This window comes from Clupea harengus, chromosome 8 (genome assembly GCF_900700415.2).
Source record: "Clupea harengus chromosome 8, Ch_v2.0.2, whole genome shotgun sequence".
Taxonomy (NCBI): domain Eukaryota; kingdom Metazoa; phylum Chordata; class Actinopteri; order Clupeiformes; family Clupeidae; genus Clupea; species Clupea harengus.
Genome location: NC_045159.1, coordinates 25,650,105 through 25,669,724, shown reverse-complemented (window position 1 = coordinate 25,669,724; position 19,620 = coordinate 25,650,105). Strand labels below are relative to the sequence as shown.

Here is a 19,620-nt window from a genome sequence, read left to right as displayed (position 1 = left end):
AGATGTTTCAATTATCTCAAATGCCGATACAAATAGTTTTGCCTTGAAATAGCAATGGCTGCGCTGAATTGAACAGGCAGCGGAACCTGGGACAATAACAGACAATGAAATGGCGATTGGGACGATAACGACGCTGATTGCAATGGCAGTGACGAGGATGATGAGGGCGAAAAGAATGATGAAGACATGAGGGTGAGGAGGAGGCAGGAGGGCTCTTCGGCGCGGAGCCTGCAGGAAGCACAGTGCTCTTACCAGAGTGGAGACCGCGGAGGTGTACAGGGGGGTGTGTCCAGCCGACATCAACACCGGCTGCAAAGACAACAGAGTGGCAGGCAGGGGTAACTCAACAGGAGGACGGGGCAGGAGGAAACACAACAGGAGGATGGGGCAGGAGGAACTGAACAGGAGGATGGGGCAGGAGGAACTGAACAGGAGGATGGGGCAGGAGGGAACACAACAGGAGGATGGGGCAGGAGGAACTGAACAGGAGGATGGGGCAGGAGGAACTCAACAGAAGGATGCTGCAGGAGGGCAGGGCAGGAGGAACACAGGATGGGGCAGGAGGATGGGGCAGGAGGATGGGGCAGGAGGAACTCAACAGAAGGATGCTGCAGGAGGGCAGGGCAGGAGGAACACAGGATGGGGCAGGAGGGCAGGGCAGGAGGAACACAGGATGGGGCAGGAGGATGGGGCAGGAGGAACTCAACAGGAGGGCAGGGCAGGAGGGAACACAACATAGCAATACGAACTCAGGATCCTGGGGTAGGGTTAGATTGGTGAGAATATAGCTGGTATATTCCAGAAGGTGCATAAACAAGGTGAAAAGGGACAATTCTTAAATAAAGAATGGAGGATACGATTTCTCCCAAACAAAAACTGTGCTGGGAAACATGCCAGTAACATTTTCTGTCCTTCTGAAATGGAGTGCCAAGAGAGCCACAGTGTGGGGGACAGAGAAGCGGTGGATGGAAGACTGATGGGCTGAAGAGAAGTGTGATTGAATGTTGTGATTCGACAGTTTAACCATTCCAGCACAATGTTGAAAAGAGAAAAGAAGGAGAAAAGAAGGATTCAAATGAAAGGATGGGAAAGAGAGGAACAATCGCGACAGACAGGGAGTAATAAAAAGTTTTGACAGGGAGCGCAGCGGACGTCGTCATTCTCAGGCGGGGAAAGGTCACCACTCTGCTCGGCGTCAGCAGAGAGGACGCGTGGTATTTGCAGATTGGGAGACGGGGAGCCACTAAAAGGCAGCGGAGCAGGGAGAGTCGGGGGGAGCCACTGAAAGTGATTGAACGAGAGCACCACGCTCTTAACGAGGAGAGAGAAGAAAAGGGTGGTTGTTATATCTAAGGAGAAATAATATGCATGGTGCTGTGTCTATCTGTTTACCTATAATAATGCTAGTATTTTCGTATCCCTACTTACAATAGTATGGTAATGTTGCAATACTATGCTAAACATATTTAAGTATAATTATCTTCATTAAGAAATTATATTTTATAACATCATATGAATTAGATGACGAAGCAAATCAGTATCCCGACGGAACTGTCCAAGGTCCTGAAATCTTGCAGTTCCCATTTTCGACAAGAGATGGCACAATTGCTCACATTCGCTATCATATAATGAAAACGTCTGGGAGCATTTTGAACCCTCAAAAAAGATGAGCCAGCAAAGTAGGGCAGCACTCCAAAAGTAAGGGTACATTCAGACAATGGCATGAAACAGGTAGTCCTCCGCTCCCTCCGGGCCAGGTTCAGGGAAGCCTACATAGCCTAGCCTAATGTTTACTGATGATGTTGTACAGACGTTAGCACGCCGCCTCCAAGGGAGCCCACAGTGCCTTATTTATACCTGACAGCAACGACCCATATCCACACTGCTCTCTTTAACAGGATTCTCTCTTTCCTCAGCAATACTGCTGAAGCTGGCATTTAAAGGACTGAGAACACACACCAGCAAAATGGTTTATTAATATTATTATAGTGTCATTTTGACTACATCAAACACTTAATTTAACACTACTAGAGTAAATATTCACACAGATTCAGGTGTGAGAGAAGGAAAAGAAGAACTAATAGGTTACATTCCAATACAAACGGTCATGAATCAATGCAAATAGCCCAGCTGGCTACTTTGACAATGATATGAAAGAAAAAAAGAAATAGCCCTGAGGAATGTAAATCCTGACTCTCTTAACTCCTCTGACTGAAGTATGATTAAGAGTGACAGAGGGTGTGTGTGGGAGCACGTCTGTGTCATGTATGTTAATACTCCACACATGATACCATGATTCACGTGTGTGTGATGTGGTACATGATATTATTAAATGAACGGGGGGGCGTCTCAGTGAGCACTCCCCCCACCTTAGACACGCCACACGCCAGCAGTGACACTTTAACTCACGGCCTCTCTCTCTTTCTCTCTGAACGCTATAAATCATCGTTAGCGAGCGCCGTGATAACTACAGTCTATCATGGCGGAGGAGCTATTGTCTTAACATCTGTGTTTTGACCATAACTCAAGAGAGTGTGACTCCCGCAAAAAGCTTTTGCCAGGGAAGAAAACAACACTGTCAGTTCCGCTGTCTGGCACAACACTGAGTCAAGATCCCAGTGTAATGGGATATCTTCACCGGGAAGTCACAGAGAGCGAAAGAAGGGACTGCGACGACAACAAATTAAGGGGAGCGACAGACAGACAGACAGACCGATGCGCCATCCGTGTTGACAAAGACAATGCCTGAGCCTTCTCCTCAGTCCGACAGATGGCCGAGGACAGATGACACGTCAGAGTGAGAAGGGAGAGAGGAGGAGGTGAGGAGGAGGAGGGAAATTGGAATGAGTGTGTGTGAGTGTGTGTGTGAGTGTGTGTGTGTGTGTGTGTGTGTGTGTGTGTGTGTGTGTGTGTGTTTGTGAGTGTATGGGAGAACAGTTGTAAGAGGGAGACATAAATAGACCCAGAGTGAGAAAGAGAACTTCAGAGGGAGACAGAGAGAGAGAGAGAGAGTGTGTGTGTGTTGGGGGAGGTTGAGGGAGACACACTGAGTGACCTTGAGGCGATGTAAATGTTCCTGAAACCACACAAAGCAGGGAAAAAAACAGGGGAAACCTGGTGCTACTCTACACATGCTCATTCACGCTACTTTATAACTAGTCCTGATAAGTGCTGCCATACGCTGATAAGGGTGGGCACAACATCTAATCAAATGATTGTGTAAGTGCGTATATGTGAGCGTGTGTTGAAGTATGCTCCTGTATGTATGCATGTGTGCATGTGAATGGATACAGACATACTGTATGTCCTTTCACATTAGTACGCACGCATGCGGAGCTCGTACGCTCCCTATACGGTCTAATGTGAATCGGGGTTAAGGTCAGAGACGTCCTTCAGCTCGACAGGAGCCTCGACAGGAGCTAAATGACATTCTACATCTAAGTCAGTCCTCCCCTCTGGTAGCCTGGCACACTCAAAGAGAGAGAGATCTATGGGCTGGGCTCACACCTGCGGGGGCCAGTGCTGGGGGCCAGTGCTGGGGGCCAGCGGTGGTTCTGGGCTTAGGCGCAGGGTGTGTGGAACAGCACACTGACCGGCTTGAGCCAGAGCCTGAACTCAGGTGGGGCAGAGAATACCACTGGAAAACCCCACCAGGGGAACAGGGGGACGGGCCAAGAGTGGCAGCGATGGGGGAACAGAGGAGAGACACATACGGGAAAACAAGAAGACGGCCCTTCACTGGGGGTAGAGAGAAGAAGTGCCAGGTGCCAGTGTGACTGGAAGAGGACGTGAATAGAGAGAGACAGAGACGGAGGATAGATGGCGAGTGGCTCAAGATAAGGCAGGAGCTGACCTAGCGAGGATGAGTAGGATGTACAAGGAAATGCGAATCTGATGGATGAACTACCTGCTCCAACGTGAATCTTTCAGGGTGGAGTAAAACAGCTGGCCAAGTGTGTTTAAAGGTGGTTTGTGTTTTTAGTTTCAAACATTTAAAGAGTAACTAGAAATAGCAACAGAATATGAAGAAATAACTGGCATGACGTTATGCTCAAACGCCAATGCACTGTGTTGCCCAGATGTCTACTAAAGTTAGCATGCTAACCAGCCAGAGTCACACCATCCTCACTCATGGTACCATTTTTTTTGCCTCAAGGGGCGCTAGTGAGTCACCATTGCGAAAACAGCAAGGCAAAGCAATAGGCTGTCACAGACATAAGCCCACACTGTCAGGTATGGTGTTATTAATCACTAAAATCCAATTTCAGATGCCTGCAAAAATGCACACATGTGTGTGGTTGGGGATGAGCCTGCTACTTGGGTGGGTGGGTGTGTGTGTGTGTGTGTGTGTGTGTGTGTGTGTGTGTGTGTGTGTGTGTGTGTGTGTCAGTATGTCACTGCATTAGTACATAGTAAATGTCATCATGTTTGTGCACTGAATGACGGCATTCTCACTGTGTAATTAATGAGATGAGTGTGTGAAAAAGAGACAGAGAGTTATGCCTGTGCATGCATTTATATGGGTGTGTGTGTGTGTGTGTGTTTGTGTGTGTGTGTGCATGTCCACATCCATACCTTGATAGAACAAGGAGAGAGTACTGCTTGTGCGTGCATTAATATGTCTCTGTGTGTGTATGTGTGTGTTCTTGCCCATACCTTGATGGGAGAGATGTGTGTGTGGGGAGCATAGCCGTGCATGGAGTCCATGGCGGCCAGGTTCTTGTCGCTCATGTGCAGCATCTCGGCACTCTTGCTGTGAGCCAGGTGGGCAGGGCTATGCTCCAGGGGGGGGGTCTCCTCATCCTGATATCTGTATTTCTGTATCACAGAGAGAGAGAGAGAGAGAGAGAGAGACAGAGAGAGAGAGAGACAGAGAGAAAGAAAGAGAGACAGAGAGAGAGAGAGGCAGAGAGAGAGAGAGAGAGAGACAGAGAGAAAGAGGAAGAAATGGAGACAATTGTAAATAAGAGCTCCAGTTATTCAGTATTTCAGACAGATCTTTACATTTTTGGAATGCTTAAAGCTGCAGTCTACAAGACCTGCTAATCGAGCTATCGCTAGCCAGAGACAGGAACAACAGACCTCTCTGTTCCTCTCTACCCTTGCTCTCTCATTCCACATCAAGCATCAGGTGTCGTAGGTGTCTTTCAACAGTCATCATGAAATGACTTAACTGTGAAGACACTTTCTGCTGCATGTGTTCATCCTTATGAAAAATAAATCCTCTCACTTTTCAAGGTGTCCTCCAGAAATGCTGCCTTGTAAACATTAATATTCCCAGAGCGGTTTCCTTTTTAAGACATTGTGTTTTTTCATATCCTACATTTGCTAACCTGACAGTGACTGTAACTGAAAACACACTCATCCTGGCCTTTCTCAGTTATCAGGGAGAACAAAGAATATCATTGGGTTGAGATGTGTAGGTCAGAGGTTAGAGTGCTCGCCTTATCCAGGCACAGAGTTAAAAGAGAAATATCTGTAAAATGTTCCACACAGCACTTGAGTTGCTGTTCACAACGGAGCAACACACAGCAGACTGGTGGGTTTGGCACCAAGAACACAGCATCCTGTTCTCGGGTCAGCTGAAGCCAACAAGAACCCCACAGGCCGAGCACAACCACCGCGCACGAAGGAGACTGTGCCACAGTCAGATCAGAAGTGAGCAGCGGCGAACTCAACATCACGGTGGACTGCAGGGGAGCGTGGAGGTGATGTTGGGGGAGAGGGGGGTGTTGGGGAGGTGGCGGTGGGGGGGGGGGGGGGGCAGTCAGCATTGCTGTTGTATCACATTACCCTGAGCCAGCAAACCCCACAAGAGTGAGAAGGAGGGAGAGAGAGAAATGAGAGGGGGTCAAGGGAGAGCAGGAAAGATGGGGGAGGAAAACAGCAGAGAGAGAGAGAGAGAGAGAGAGAGAGAGAGAGAGAAAAGAGGAAAGAAGACTACAAGAAAACGATGGGCAGTTCACAGAGTACAGTAATTTAAGGAGATGACAGTGCAGAGAGACGGGAACAGAGGGAGTCGAGAAGAAAAGAAAAACAGGAAGGCGGCCAGAGTAAGAAGAGAAAGAGAGATTGAGACCCGAGATAGAAAATGTAGAGAAGTGAGAAGGCTCTACTCTGATGCATCACAAAAAAAGCCATTTTCATGTTACGGAGAAAGATATCCAATCAGAGGCCCCGCTTCAAATCCAAGCCAAAGGACAAACAGACAGCATTACCAGCAAACAATGCCCTTGTGCCGTAGCCAGTGCTTATCTTAGAGTCCACTCAAGCACTCATCTTATTACTACCCTGTGAAGAGCTTTACCCACAAAAACATTTCTGCACTGATGTCTGTCTGTATCAAACACTGCGTCCACCTCCAAAGGTTAATGTAACCAAATCCCTGCATCCCTGGACTGATCCCTTAGCAGATGCTCGGGCAGTGGCTGTTGACCAGTAGCCTAGCCAGAGACAGAGAGAGAGAGAGAGAGAGAGAGAGAGAAGGGGAGAGAGAGGCTAAAGAGTAGTGGACAGTAGAGTGGGCTTGCTGTCCAATCACTCAACATCAGCATTAGAATGGGGTTTAGAGAAAGGGAAAACGTCTAAAACCAGGAAGATTAGAAGTGTGGCATGCAGGCATGGGATGGATGGAGTTGGACGGAGGGCAACTTCGACGCTTTATGGGTATTAATGGTCCCTTTTTTGGCTTTATCTAAGCTCTCCGTTACCCGCATCGCACAGCAGTGACCTGCCTCCATTTGTTCAGACAGCCTTTCAGTGCGGAGCTCATCCAAAAGGTCCTGATGTTTGCTGGGACATTTTAAACCCGACTCATTCCTTTTTTCTTTTTTTTTTTTTGAAGAGGGTTGGGGAGCTTTTGTAATCTTTTTATCGATAGGACAGTGGACAGAAGGCGAGTGGGAGAGGGGTGGGGAGAGGGTTGAGGAAATGACCTCAGGCCAGACTCCAGCCTGGGTCCCCATGGGTGCTGGGGGTGATGGAGCCGTACACGGTGTGGGACACTGACACTACCACTGCGCTACGGCTCCCCCCGAAACACAACACATTCCTGACTCTTGTGTGTGTGTGTGTGTGTGTGTGTGAGTGAGTGTGTGTGTGTGTGTGTGTGTGTGTGTGCGTGTGAGTGTGTGTGTGTGTGTCTGTGTGTGTGCGTGTGTCTGTGTGTGTGTCTGTGTGTGTGTGTCTGTCTGCGTGTGTGCGTGTGTGCGTGTGTGCGTGTGTGTGTCTGTCTGTGTCTGTCTGTGTGTGTCTGTGTGTGTGTGTGTGTGTGTGCGTGTGTGCGTGTGTGCGTGTGTGTCGCCATACAGACTGTTTGCATTGTCACACAGGGGATTTACAGCATTAAATCCAGGCATGTTAGGAAGAACACTGTCAGAGAAGGTCTTCTAGTTTTCTGCCATTTTGTTTGGTGTACTGCCTCATACTGTTATGAGTAGTTTGAACAGCACAAGGAAATTGTCTGTGTGTGTGTGTGTGTGTAAAAGAGAGAGAGAGAGAGAGAGTGTGTGTATGTTTGTTCAGCGTATTTCAAAGCAAGTCCATGTACTGTACGGCTTCTGCTGTGGGCTACCAGTTGTGCTGTGGATCTGAGAGACACATTTGGCCAGTGGAATGGCTCCCACTGCTTGCCCATTACTGTCCTCCAAAAGTAGGTTACAGTGAGTAGGGTGAAGAGGCTCAGGGGTGGAGCTAACGGACTGATGAGCATTATTATGCAGCCCCGAGAGATAAACCGCTAACGCGCTGAACGGCAACACCACTGTATGGGAGAGCCCACTTCACACTGGAATGTTTTCCGCTGTGTCGTCTCTTCGGATGAAGTCATATTTCCCTCTTGCCGGAAACTTGTGTATTTACACACCGTATAAACTTGTGGACCTCTGCCTCTGCCTCTGCAGGAAACAGCTTCTAGTAAACGTTAATAAAACTCCTATCAATAAAGACAGTCGCTAAGGCGCACGCTCACTGAAACGTAGAGGGCATACAACAGTGAATAGTGAATAGTGCAAATGTGAATAAGAAACTGTATAAGAGTCCCATCGATACCAGGAGAGGTAATTACACATGACCTAGTGAAGAAGCGTCCCACCAGCTGCACTTGGAGAGGACAGTTATTGATTGGTCGATGACAGCGCTGCCTGGTGAGTGACACAGTGAGTCCTGAGTTGCTCTGTGAGGAGCTCGGCGACCTTCCTCGTGCTCCTTGATCTTCCGGTAAAGACCTCACACGAGAGGCCCCTGGACGGGGGTTAGGATTGATCCCAGCCCTTTGGGGTTGACGTGCCATCGATCTCAGTGTCCTTAATAATGACTGAACCTCCTGGTTAGTCACAGTATCATCTCGGCCCTCCTGGATCTGATTACGTGAAGATGACCTCCACTGTATGACCACCAGTGCCATTACATCATAGAGTCCACAGCCATTATGAAGACGCCTCAAATTACAAGCACTAGGCTATGAGCTGGGGATATGGACGCTACTTCATATGGGGATCAAATGTATAGTATTTCAGTGTGCTATGAGTAGAGTATATGTATATGATTTGCATTTAAGGTTGTGCAATGATTCATGTCAGATCAGAGTATTACCCTTGAATGTGTTGTGCAGCGTTTCATTAGTCATCAGGAAGGGAGTTCGCTAACGGGCTAGATTTAATCCACCTCCTAACCCACATCAGGCCACCTGACACCAGATCTAACAAGCATTCCTGAGTCATACCACATGGCAACACGCAGCGCTGAATCAGAGCTAAACGTTTTGGCAAACTCGTGATACATAAAGAATAAAAACCTCAAACCACTCACTATTTCATTTAGGCTTTTTAGCATGTATGAAGGAAGCGTTGCCATGGAGTTACCTACGTGTTTTCTAAGGCATTGTAATAGCAGCTCCAATTATGATTTACATAACCAGAACCTAAAGCTATGAGGGTTATGGAGTACGTGGTACACTGCACATCGTAATGTAGTTTATGTCAGTTTGTGAAAGCAACACATGGGGGGCCAGAGGCATGCCACACACAGCCAACGAGGCAGCCAATCAGAGCCCACGTCCACACAGCCATCCCCCACAACGCACAGGCAGCCCTACAGCAAGCATCATATTACATCTCATAACTTCCTTTATGTGGAAGGGAACAAAAGGGGTCGATAAATTGATAATTGGCACAACCGAAAAGCATAGCCCAAGACCTGACAACCCTTCCATCCATTCAATTAAAGATTTTCTGTCCAACTCCATGCATACATTCAGGAGGAAAGGGCTTCTCCTTTTTCTGCTGAGCTAGCGTTATTCTGACCCATGAAATGCTCAGATTGGAGAACGGCCATCTTAAGAACAAGTTCGTGCAACTTTCACACATTTCTGCATTTGCGATTAAACACACTTGTGCCACATTTAATTAGCGAGGAGAGTTTAACATAGTCCCAGAAGAGTCGGGCTGACCGAGAAACAGAGAGAGAGAGAGAGAGAGGGAGAGAGAGAGAGAGAGAGAGGGAGGCAGAGAGAGAGCGTGGGAGGGAGAGAGAGAGCGTGGGAGAGAGAGAGAGCGAGAGAGAGGGAGGGAGAGAGAGAGAGAGGGAGAGAGAGAGGGTGGGAGAGAGAGGGCGAGAGAGAGAGAGGGAGAGAGAGAGGGAGAGAGAGCGGGAGAGAGAGCGGGAGCGAGAGAGAGAGGGAGAGAGAGAGAGGGTGGGAGAGAGGGCGAGAGAGAGAGAGGGAGAGAGAGAGGGAGCGAGAGAGAGAGAGAGAGGGGGAGGGAGAGAGAGAGAGAGAGGGGGGGAGGGAGAGAGAGGGAGGGAGGGAGGGAGAGAGAGAGTGAAGCCCTCACTAAAACTTCCCTCAGAGTAAAGCTCTAATATCAGCATCTCCTGGAGGCTCCTACAGAGCTTAGCGGCACAATGCCTGAGGCTTAACTCAAGGGGCTGTTAGTGTTATCTTACCTTGCTTGAGTGTCCCTGATTGTAGAGTCACTTAACAACATCCACAAACACACAAACACTGATATAGCCATTGATCACAGGTACCTGACAACACTATCACCCCCCCTCCCCGGCCTGATGTCCTCCCTCCCTCCTCTCTCCATCCCTCCCATTGTCTATCCATATCTCTCTCTCTCCCTCTCTCTCTCTCTCTCTCTGACCCCCCCCCTACTTCTTTTCTTCTCCATTGCCTTCTTCTACACCCCTTCCAATGTCCTTCACTCACATAACCCAGAATACACACACCCTCATCACATTCATCCTAATCCTCTTTTGGACTTCCCAAGGCACGGTTGCCAATAGCACACCGCCGGCCGCCATAGCATCAGAGGCATTCACAGCTCCTCTGGTATGGCGGCGCCATTGTTCCTGAATCTGGTATGACAAACTGCAGTGATTCTGTTGTCTGTGGAGCGCACAGGGGCTCGAGCCACAGACCGGCAGACGGGAGACGAAACACCCGCCTCGGCTCACCTAACACCAGCCTATCCATTATTCATGACGCTCTATTCACAGCATACCTGGCTCAGATACCTCAGAAAGGAGAGAGGGCAGGGGGGAAAAAAACCCTCTATGCAATCCAGGAGAATGCATTTCTGGCATCTGGTGCCAGATACAGATGAGATATTTGTCTGGCCGTGGTCACTGTCTCCATCAGACTGTGAACAATGCGTGAGCGAATAAAGAAGGCAAAAAAAATGGAAATCTTGTGTCATGGAGACTGAAAAGGCACAAGGGGTGAAACAGCAACAGTGGGAATAACCTCAGCTATGGAATCTGTTGACTTAAGGCATTGCATCCACACGATACCTGCGCCACGTTGCCATGACATCCTTATTGTAGATATCATAAAAGACCACTAACAGATGGTACTATCACTCAGGCTTACAAGAGAAGCAAGACTGTAGCCCTCAGCCTCAAGGACAGGCCTCAGTAGACACTGCCGGCCATCTGCAGGCTTACATGCTGTGTGCTGCCTTAGTTAACTGCCATTGACCACAGGGAGAAGTATCACTACATTCAGTCTGAAAGGTTTATGAATACTGCTTTTGTTACAGGTATGCTGTGCCACATCCATTTGATTGTCTCTTGATAAAGTTCCACTTTTTCAGTTCGCAGCTTATCCTTCCCAGAGTACAAGTTCAGTGATCTTAATTATTGTGTGTGATAATTGGAATCTCAGAATCTGTCTGTTCCAAAGGGCCTATTCTTTACACGATAAGTTCTTGTTTATAGTATCTCAATTACACCATTAGCGAGATTGACTGACTGTGCTTGCACATGTCTCTGTGTGTTAGTATGCTATGAGTAATAATGTAGTGTACTACTTTCACTATTATCATGTTTTTTACATGACCACGACTAGTATCCATTACTATGCGAGTTTACTATCGAATCTGTCCGCCATTGTTTTCTGACTGCTATTCCTTATGCATGCTGCTCAGCAGAGCCATGAATTTACTTTCTGTAGGAAAAGTGAAAATAAAACCATTTTCCTTAAAAACACAGCAAGTAAGTCCCTTCGTCCCTTCAAGAACCTTCGTAGTGTGCTACATCACAGACATTCGCACTGTTTTGACCCTGACAATAATTAACATGAGCCAACTGGTTAGCTTACTGTATGTACAAAGAGCATCGAATGGCCATTATAACAGTACAGTCATACCAGGAAGCCATACACCAGAACATTAAGTTAGCATTATCAAACTTCGAGAAAACACAGCGGCAACATCGAAGGTTTGAAATGACAGAAAGACCCCGAGTTGAGCTGCCATATTATTCACATAGCCGGCGAGTACAGTATAATAAGTAAGGTTTTCTGAATACTGTGGGTTCACGTATACCCACAGGAGAGACTCAGAGGGAAAGAAAGAGAGGTTCATTCATCATTTTAAAAGCAGTCTCCTACACGCTCCATTTTTCATCGCGGCTCCGCGTGCTGTGATTTCACAGTGTATTACAAATTCTTCCCCGTCATCTCGCCATCTCAACACGCCGTCACATGCAAAAAAAAACAGGAATTAGAACGAAACGTTCCACCGGCTCCCAGCTTACCTTGCAGCCGAACATGAGGGAGAGGGTTCGTTTGCTACAAATAACCTTACACTGGCACATCACCGGCGAAAAGCACTTCAAATTCCTCAAAGGCGGAGACATCATGTCGATACCCATAGACCCCACCGCTACAATCTGTCGCCAGCGTCCCGATGCTGGAAGCTGGAGACTGATTAGGATAGGCGTGGAGGTGATATGAAAGGCAGGTTGGAACAACCACTGGTCCTGTACTAACAAACATTCAAAAGCCTACACGCATGGAACCCCATCCTAGCACCAGGCAAATACACACAGTCAATTAACAGTTTTACAGCAACAAGAGGGAAGTGGTCGGTCGCCTGAACTCTGGGTTTCTGAACTATATCATTGTGTGATCATATTTCTCTAACTTCAAGACAACCAATCGCGTTTCACATCCTTCAGTTACGCTCTCTCTCTCTTTCTCTCGCTCTCTCTCTCACTTTATCCCCTGTGACCTGTCGACCGTAAAGCTCCTAGTCCAGGCGCAAACATCAGCGAGAAAGCGGTTTGTACAGCCTACGGAGATTGCCAGAGTTGAGACAAGAAGTTGGACTGTCAAGGGAAAATTACTTTGTAGACGTAATAAGCGGCAGATGTTCAATCACTTTGATCTATTCAACCTATGGAGTCTCTTGTAAAACTGGCATACCTCTTTATGATGGTTGATTTACCTTAGTATCTCATTTCGCCCGATTAAGACATTGTGATGGAATTCATTTACTGCTTTTGTATTATCTTAATGTTGTCACTGGAATATGCAATAATGCCCTCTGGCGGCGAGGGCTGTGGATGTGTATGTGTGCATATGAGTAAGCTCGTGAGTGTGTGTGAACTCTCCATGGTCCTGAAAGTTCGTCAGCCATCTTTGAAATTGCGAGAGGTGTTTTTCTCAATCTCTAACTGATAAACTCACAGGTAGGCATGTATGCATGTGTTATAAAAACCTGAGAACAATCTGAAAAAGGCGACTCTTGTACATACAACTTCTTATTCATGGAATTTACAGATCACACGAAAGGTCCATTTATACACGACAGGCTATAGCCAAGCTCTTCAGCTGGATATAACCTGGATAAACTTTGACGCAGAGAGCACAGTAAGGCACATGTGCAAATTTAATCTGGATCAAAGGCCAAATAATGTGGAAAGTGTGACACCTAGTGAAAAACTCACTAGGTGCACACAACCGATACACGATAGTCCAAGGAAGAGTCCAATGAAATATAACATAATTTACCCATAGTTACAGGTAGCATAAGAGAATCCGTGATGACGGCTTGTAATCGCAGGGCGGCGCCGTTGAATCAGGTGAATGCAATATTGTGCATTCATCTCAGGACAGACTGCGGCGTGAGCCACAGCGCTCAAGAGTGACGTCAGTGTTAAAAAGAACAGATGCGACCGCGAGAAAAAAAAATGACCGGCGGTGACGGGGACGAGATGCCCTTACGCGTCTGGAATTAGCGTCCCCTTGTCAGAGTATCGGCATTCAACCACAGACGTCAACCGGAAGACAACCAAAGTCAAAATCTCTTCTGAAGACAACATATGAAAAACTATTGCTTAACAAATAAGGCAATGAGGGAAATCCGTTCTTTATATTACGAGGGGGCCTGCACCGTAGATCTGAAGTCACCATGGGAAGGAGATCCACTAATCGTCAACTGAGTAAATGACAAAAGTAACTGCAAATAATCCGATCAACAAATAACTGAAACCTAGTTTCATTGCCATCATCCGGGGCGAGTGAGCAATTACGACAAACAAACTATTTTATCCTTTTAAATGTGTGAATACAGACCTACAATAAACACAGGAGCTTCTCAAAATCGAAAATATGATTTGTTCTGCTAGGGACTGAGGCATTTATTACGTCACCTAATGCTACCTCTTTTGAAGAGCTTAAAGTTACATCATTTGTCGTCAGTTCTAACCACTTGCTCTGTTAGTGCAGTGTTGAACGGAAGTGGTGGGCGATCATATGCGTACGTGTGTTTGAGAGAAAGAGTGCATACTACTGTAGAACTGAACACAGCGTCCTTCTCTGTGGAAGACTGTGGTTTCCATGGATATGTGTGTTCAAAAATAGTCTCGACCTTGGCATCAGTGTGGAGGCAGCACTTATGATAAAAAAGATTTAGATGTTTCTACTCTCTCTCTCCCTCCCTCCTGTATATATGTTTGACGGAGCGAGTTATTCAGACTGACCACCTGGGTTCATGTGTCATCATAACTTAGTAACATAACAGACACACTAATACTGAGCAGAAACCAGTTGGTAGGCAGGTAGGGTTGTGGAGTAGACCGAACTATGTACACGTACCCTAATACTGCAAAAGGGTTAAATTCATGATTGTGTATGTCTCATCTTTGTGTCATGCTAATAGAGACACAAAAAAGCCTGCATGCTCTCCAGCATGTTCTTGCATGCGGAAATGATCAAGAGGGGTGTAGCTGCTGCTGCTCATACATCAGACTATGCCTGACTAGTCTGGGTTCAGGGGCTGTGCACATTACTGAGAAAGTTAGATATCAAGTGGAAAAATGCAAAGTTTGTTTAGCAAGCACAGGAATCCAAATATAGAATTGTATTACACTATCATTGTTTTAATTTCTCTATAACTGAGATTGTGACAGACATGCTTGAACACTTTACTGCACATTGCTGTTGTTCAGTATCTGTTGTAAGTGCACGTAGGGGAGAGAGGAATCGATGAAAGGGAAACAAAGGGTGACAAATGACAGGCTCAGTTGAGCAACACTCACTGTAGAGACATACGCAGACTAGATAGCGGTTGAACGCACATCATTTGAGAAGCACGGGGAGAACCCAGGGTTTTTCTAAATTCGAAGCAAACTTCATTGATTAATGTATAACATACATATTCATTCCTGCCTGCTGTCTGGCTTTGCGCTGAAAAAGGAGGAAAGGGTGGATTATCAAATGTACTAAACCACGTTACATTGGAATTACACAAACTAGTCTTGTTTCTTGTTAAAATGTGACGTAATTATGCTGAAGTAACTAATTCCGACACAGCATTTAATTTATTCAACTGAATCATGTCAGTTAAACCTATAATGTGAGTTTACAACCAGAAAGGCAAATTATGTCATTGGGTCCCTGGAGAACCTTTCTGCCACCACTTCCTTGTTAAGAACATTAGAATAATCAAGCTTGCATATTACTGTTGCCAAGAGATTTGCTGTGAGTTTGTTAATGTTAGTTGTTCTTAGATACCAATAGAATTTAGGACATGGGCTGTGTCTTTATGTTTTGTTTTGATGTGGGCTATACTTTATTCCCACCATGAGATTTTATTATTATTATTATTAGTAGTAGTAGTAGTAGTATTAGTATTATTATGTGGGATTGATAATGCTCAAGATCCAAGCAGTTCCCCTGCTCTGTTTACTTAAAGTAATTCATGTTTTTGAAAGCTACTGTTCAACTTATTCAGACCGTGTCATTTCTAGATGAAGTGACATTGCAGTATATTTTTCTAGCAGCAGTGGCATTGCAATATTTTCAACCCAACCCAATGATTATCCTCAGTATGTGTCGGCTTATCAAACCTGTATAACATTATAATGTGGAAGTTACATGATTAAATAAAGAAATTACTGTATATTGTGCCCATTACATGTAACCTTCATTTAAACAAGTTCATTGGAATTAGTTGGTCAACTATGAAAGGAAAGTGCTGTGTTGATTTCATACATTCATGTGAAACCAATGAATTTTTTTTCAGTGTGGGTAGACAGTTCACGTGATATTCCTTCATAAATAAAATATGTAACTGATCTAAACACTGATCTAAAATCAGGTGTAATAACTTTTGGTGAGTCTGTGCTAGTAACCCCTAACTCTTCTACAATATATTATAGATTCTATTCATCTGTAACGGATTTGTAAACTGTTTGAAACTTGACTAAGCCGAGAGGCAAGAACACCATCTGAAAGTGAATGTCATGGAATCTCTATTCTGTGTGACGATGCCCTACATCAGTTCTACATCACTGTTGTTCGAGTCAAGCAGCTGTTGCCAGTCGTCTTGTTGAGAAGTGTTGGTTTTGTGAGTCCTTCTCAGTTGAGATGCTGTCCAAACACAGTGTCAGGATACCATATTCCCAAACAGACTGCCTTTTTGCTCTCTCGTGACAGGTTCTTTGAAAATCCATTTTAAGGAGGGAAATAGAATGAATCTTTTGCTGCACATACCTTACTGATCATGTAGGACCCCATAAAGACAGTAGTCTTCGGTTATGCCTACATGCATATGTAATTAACAGCCTAACTGCCCAGTAATTGTCATGTATTTATAGTGGATTGTTGCATGGAGAGTCATGGATAGTTATTTCAGTTCAAACTTTTGATAGTTGATGAGTAAAGCCTTCATTTCAAATTAAATAATTCATATTACCAACACAATTAACAACCACCTCTTATAATGCTTACCACCACCACCACCACCCTCACAATTACATTATGCTCTCCCATGGCTATACAGCTAAACACTTCTGGGTTGTTGATGACTGTGTCGCTTTTAAAGGGGTTTGCTGAAGTAATGCATGGTTATTAAACATTGATCAGGACCTACAGAGCCATAAGTACAGCAGTGCTCTGAATCAGCACTAGGGAATGGAATGGGTTCAGTGCAGACTCATCATAATGAACTCATCACGTCTGTGTTGGAAGTGATGCTGTCTGTGCTCCTTAAAAGCACATGCACACAGACTCACACACAGACTCTCTCTCTCTCTCTCTCACTCGCACAAACACAGCACATAACTCCCCTCCATGTACATTTATGGATGTGTACACACGTACACACACACACACACACACACGCATGCACACAGACTCACACACAGTCTCTCTCTCTCTCTCTCTCTCTCGCACAAACACACACACACAGCACATAACCCCCCCCCCCCCTCCCCATGTACATTTATGGATGTGTACACACACACACACACACACACACACACACACACACACACACACACACACACACACACACACACACACACTACACACACAACTATTGTCATTAGAGAACCTCCACAAATCAATGAGCTACCAAGGTAACCAAACAGAAATCCCAGTATTGTATTACATAATCATACAAATCAGGCAACATCCAGCTACATGCTACCCAATACTGTACACTCATAACTGTGTTATAGTACATAATGCACAGAGAACAAAAGCTTTTAGTAAGGAGGCGAAGTGCAGTAGCAAGTCCTGATCATTTCAGTATCAAAGTCAGAGAAGAGAACCTGACCTTAGACACACATTGTTTCCTGTGATATCTTAGAATAATAGTTTTTGTATGTTGTATGTGTGTCAGATGACATAAGTTTGTACCTGCTTATAGCATCCAAGATGATGTTATACTGTATGTGCTGTGCAACGGTGGTATTAAATACTGTAAAACACAATGGCCCTGACAGCTCAATGCACTGTGACTCAAGAAAACATATGCAAATAGACAAAACGCCAGCTAGCATCTTCGTATATTTGACAACACATACGCAGCATTTAGAAAACACGCCACAAATTCAGACAACACATTACAGAAACACGCAGCAATCATACCAAAAACGACAACGGAAGTGTTTCCAGAGGACACTTAAAAGTGACAAACACATCCGGACACGCTCGTTTTCTTTGTTTGTTTGTTTGTTGTTTTTTTTTATTGTCACCATGGTTCTTGACTCATGATGTTGCTGAAGTCGACTATCCATCAGTGGTATGGAAAAATGGGCTAAAATGGAAGTAACTATTAACGTTATAGCCAGCTAACATAACATGTTTCACAATTCATTGTGTGTTTTTCATCAGGATCTTTGAATTGGCAAGCTAATAATAAGCAATAGGCCAACGCTAGGCTAACAGCTGATATCTGCAGCAATATCTGAATCAGGTGATCAGAATGTTAAGATAAACCAAAAGCGCTTACATTTACACAACATATTTTAGCTCATTTTCCAACACCACTGACAGATAGTCAATTTCAATAATGTCACGAATCACAGAGCGTGTCCAGACATGCTGGAAACAATTACACCTAACACAGTGCGTTTCTGTAAGGTGCCTTTTCAAAATCTTGCACATGTGTTGTAAAATTGATGAAGATGTTCACTTAATTTGCTTGTGTTTTGTGGATTTGCATGTGTTTTCTTAAGTTGCAGTGCACTGCGCTATCAGGGGCTTGTATGTACACGTAGACATTACTTGTATTGGGCTGTGTACTGTATGCACTGTGGAGATTCACATTCGACAGCAGTCTTTTCACACCCACAGTATCAAAAGCCTCATGTGGTGAAAACCGCCCTAGTTAATCACATGTGAAATAAACAACTATGGAACTATGACTGAGTTAATGCAGAAAAAAAAAAGAAACGTTTCTCTTCTAATTACAGATATTACATAAAACCCTGACTACAAAACCCTGGGGTCTAACCCCAACGCCTCTGGCAAGACTGAACATGCGAGGTACGCCTTGGTGAGGGGGGAACGTAACATTTGTGTATCGGGCACTACTTCTGCAACATGCAGAAACAGTCAGAGTTAGTTAACAAAATGTAGGGCTATCCCCCTGTACCCATGCAGTGCAGTGACCAGACATGGCAGAAGGTGGACAGAGCAGGGTAGTGGAGATACAGAGCGCGGCGTGTTAGAGAGGATACAGTGGGAAACACTGTGGGGTGTGTGTTAGGACGAGTGCGCTACTAAAGAGGGACTCCCATCAGAGCCCGCTGGTTTCCATGACAACATCTGCAGGGGCGGGGATTCCCTAACGGTTAGCCGGCTGTGGAGGCTGCATGGTGGTCTCAGAGTCTCACAACACGAGGCCAACTGCCAATGCACAAAAAACCCACAAGAGCAAAACTGGGAGGGGAAAAAAACCAACAACAGTCACAGCAGCTGCACACTGTTACAGCGTGTTAGCGAGGCACACACTCGCAGCATGGAGGCACAATCAAAAGCACCCTGCCTCTATCTCCGAAAGCTCTTCACCTCCACCATCAACAAAATGATGTCTGATAAAACAGCTAGTAATGCTGGCAGAATCTGGCATTCCCGGCTAACCTCTAGCAAGAATAACAGGTAACCATAGACCCGACAAAGTCATACGCTAACCATGACTATGAATGCCTGTTCTTACTCACATGGGATTCAACACACAGCATAACCCTTTACAAACATTCTGTGCATAAATGTTGTTTGGGAGACACATTTTCAGAGCTGGTTTCACCCACTCCAGTCAACTGATGTGAAAGACAATAATAAAAATGTCATTATTTAACAACCTGACCCCTAAATATGTTGCTAAGATCTTACACGGAGACCACTATCTTGTGAGGCGTAACATAATTGAAGTCTAAAGGCTGCCGTTGTGCCATTTTGATTCCAGCGCAATACTAGACACCGGTACTACATCCATTCCTGAGCACTGAGTCATTTAAATGGGTCCAAGATGAAGGAAATCAAGCAACCTTGTGCTGCACTTTCCATTCTGGACATCAGGTCTAATGGAGCTCCTTGACACAGAC

The 19,620-nt window shown here is 45.4% G+C and overlaps 1 protein-coding gene across 4 annotated transcripts in view; it reads right to left on the bottom strand.

Moving 5' to 3' along the window:
• LOC105906628 (disks large homolog 4) overlaps nucleotides 1–19,620 on the bottom strand; it is a 79,788-nt gene that overhangs the window by 42,919 nt on the left and 17,249 nt on the right. For 2 of the 4 annotated variants that reach the window (XM_031572489.2, XM_031572488.2), the window contains exons 2-3: nucleotides 4,657–4,818; nucleotides 253–309 (exon numbers count right to left, since the gene is read on the bottom strand). In XM_031572489.2, the coding sequence (XP_031428349.1) occupies nucleotides 253–309; nucleotides 4,657–4,818 (219 nt within the window). Of the gene's footprint in view, nucleotides 1–252; nucleotides 310–4,656; nucleotides 4,819–12,036; nucleotides 12,387–19,620 lie in introns of those variants that run through there. The other 2 variants (XM_031572486.2, XM_031572487.2) reach the window with 2 other exon arrangements.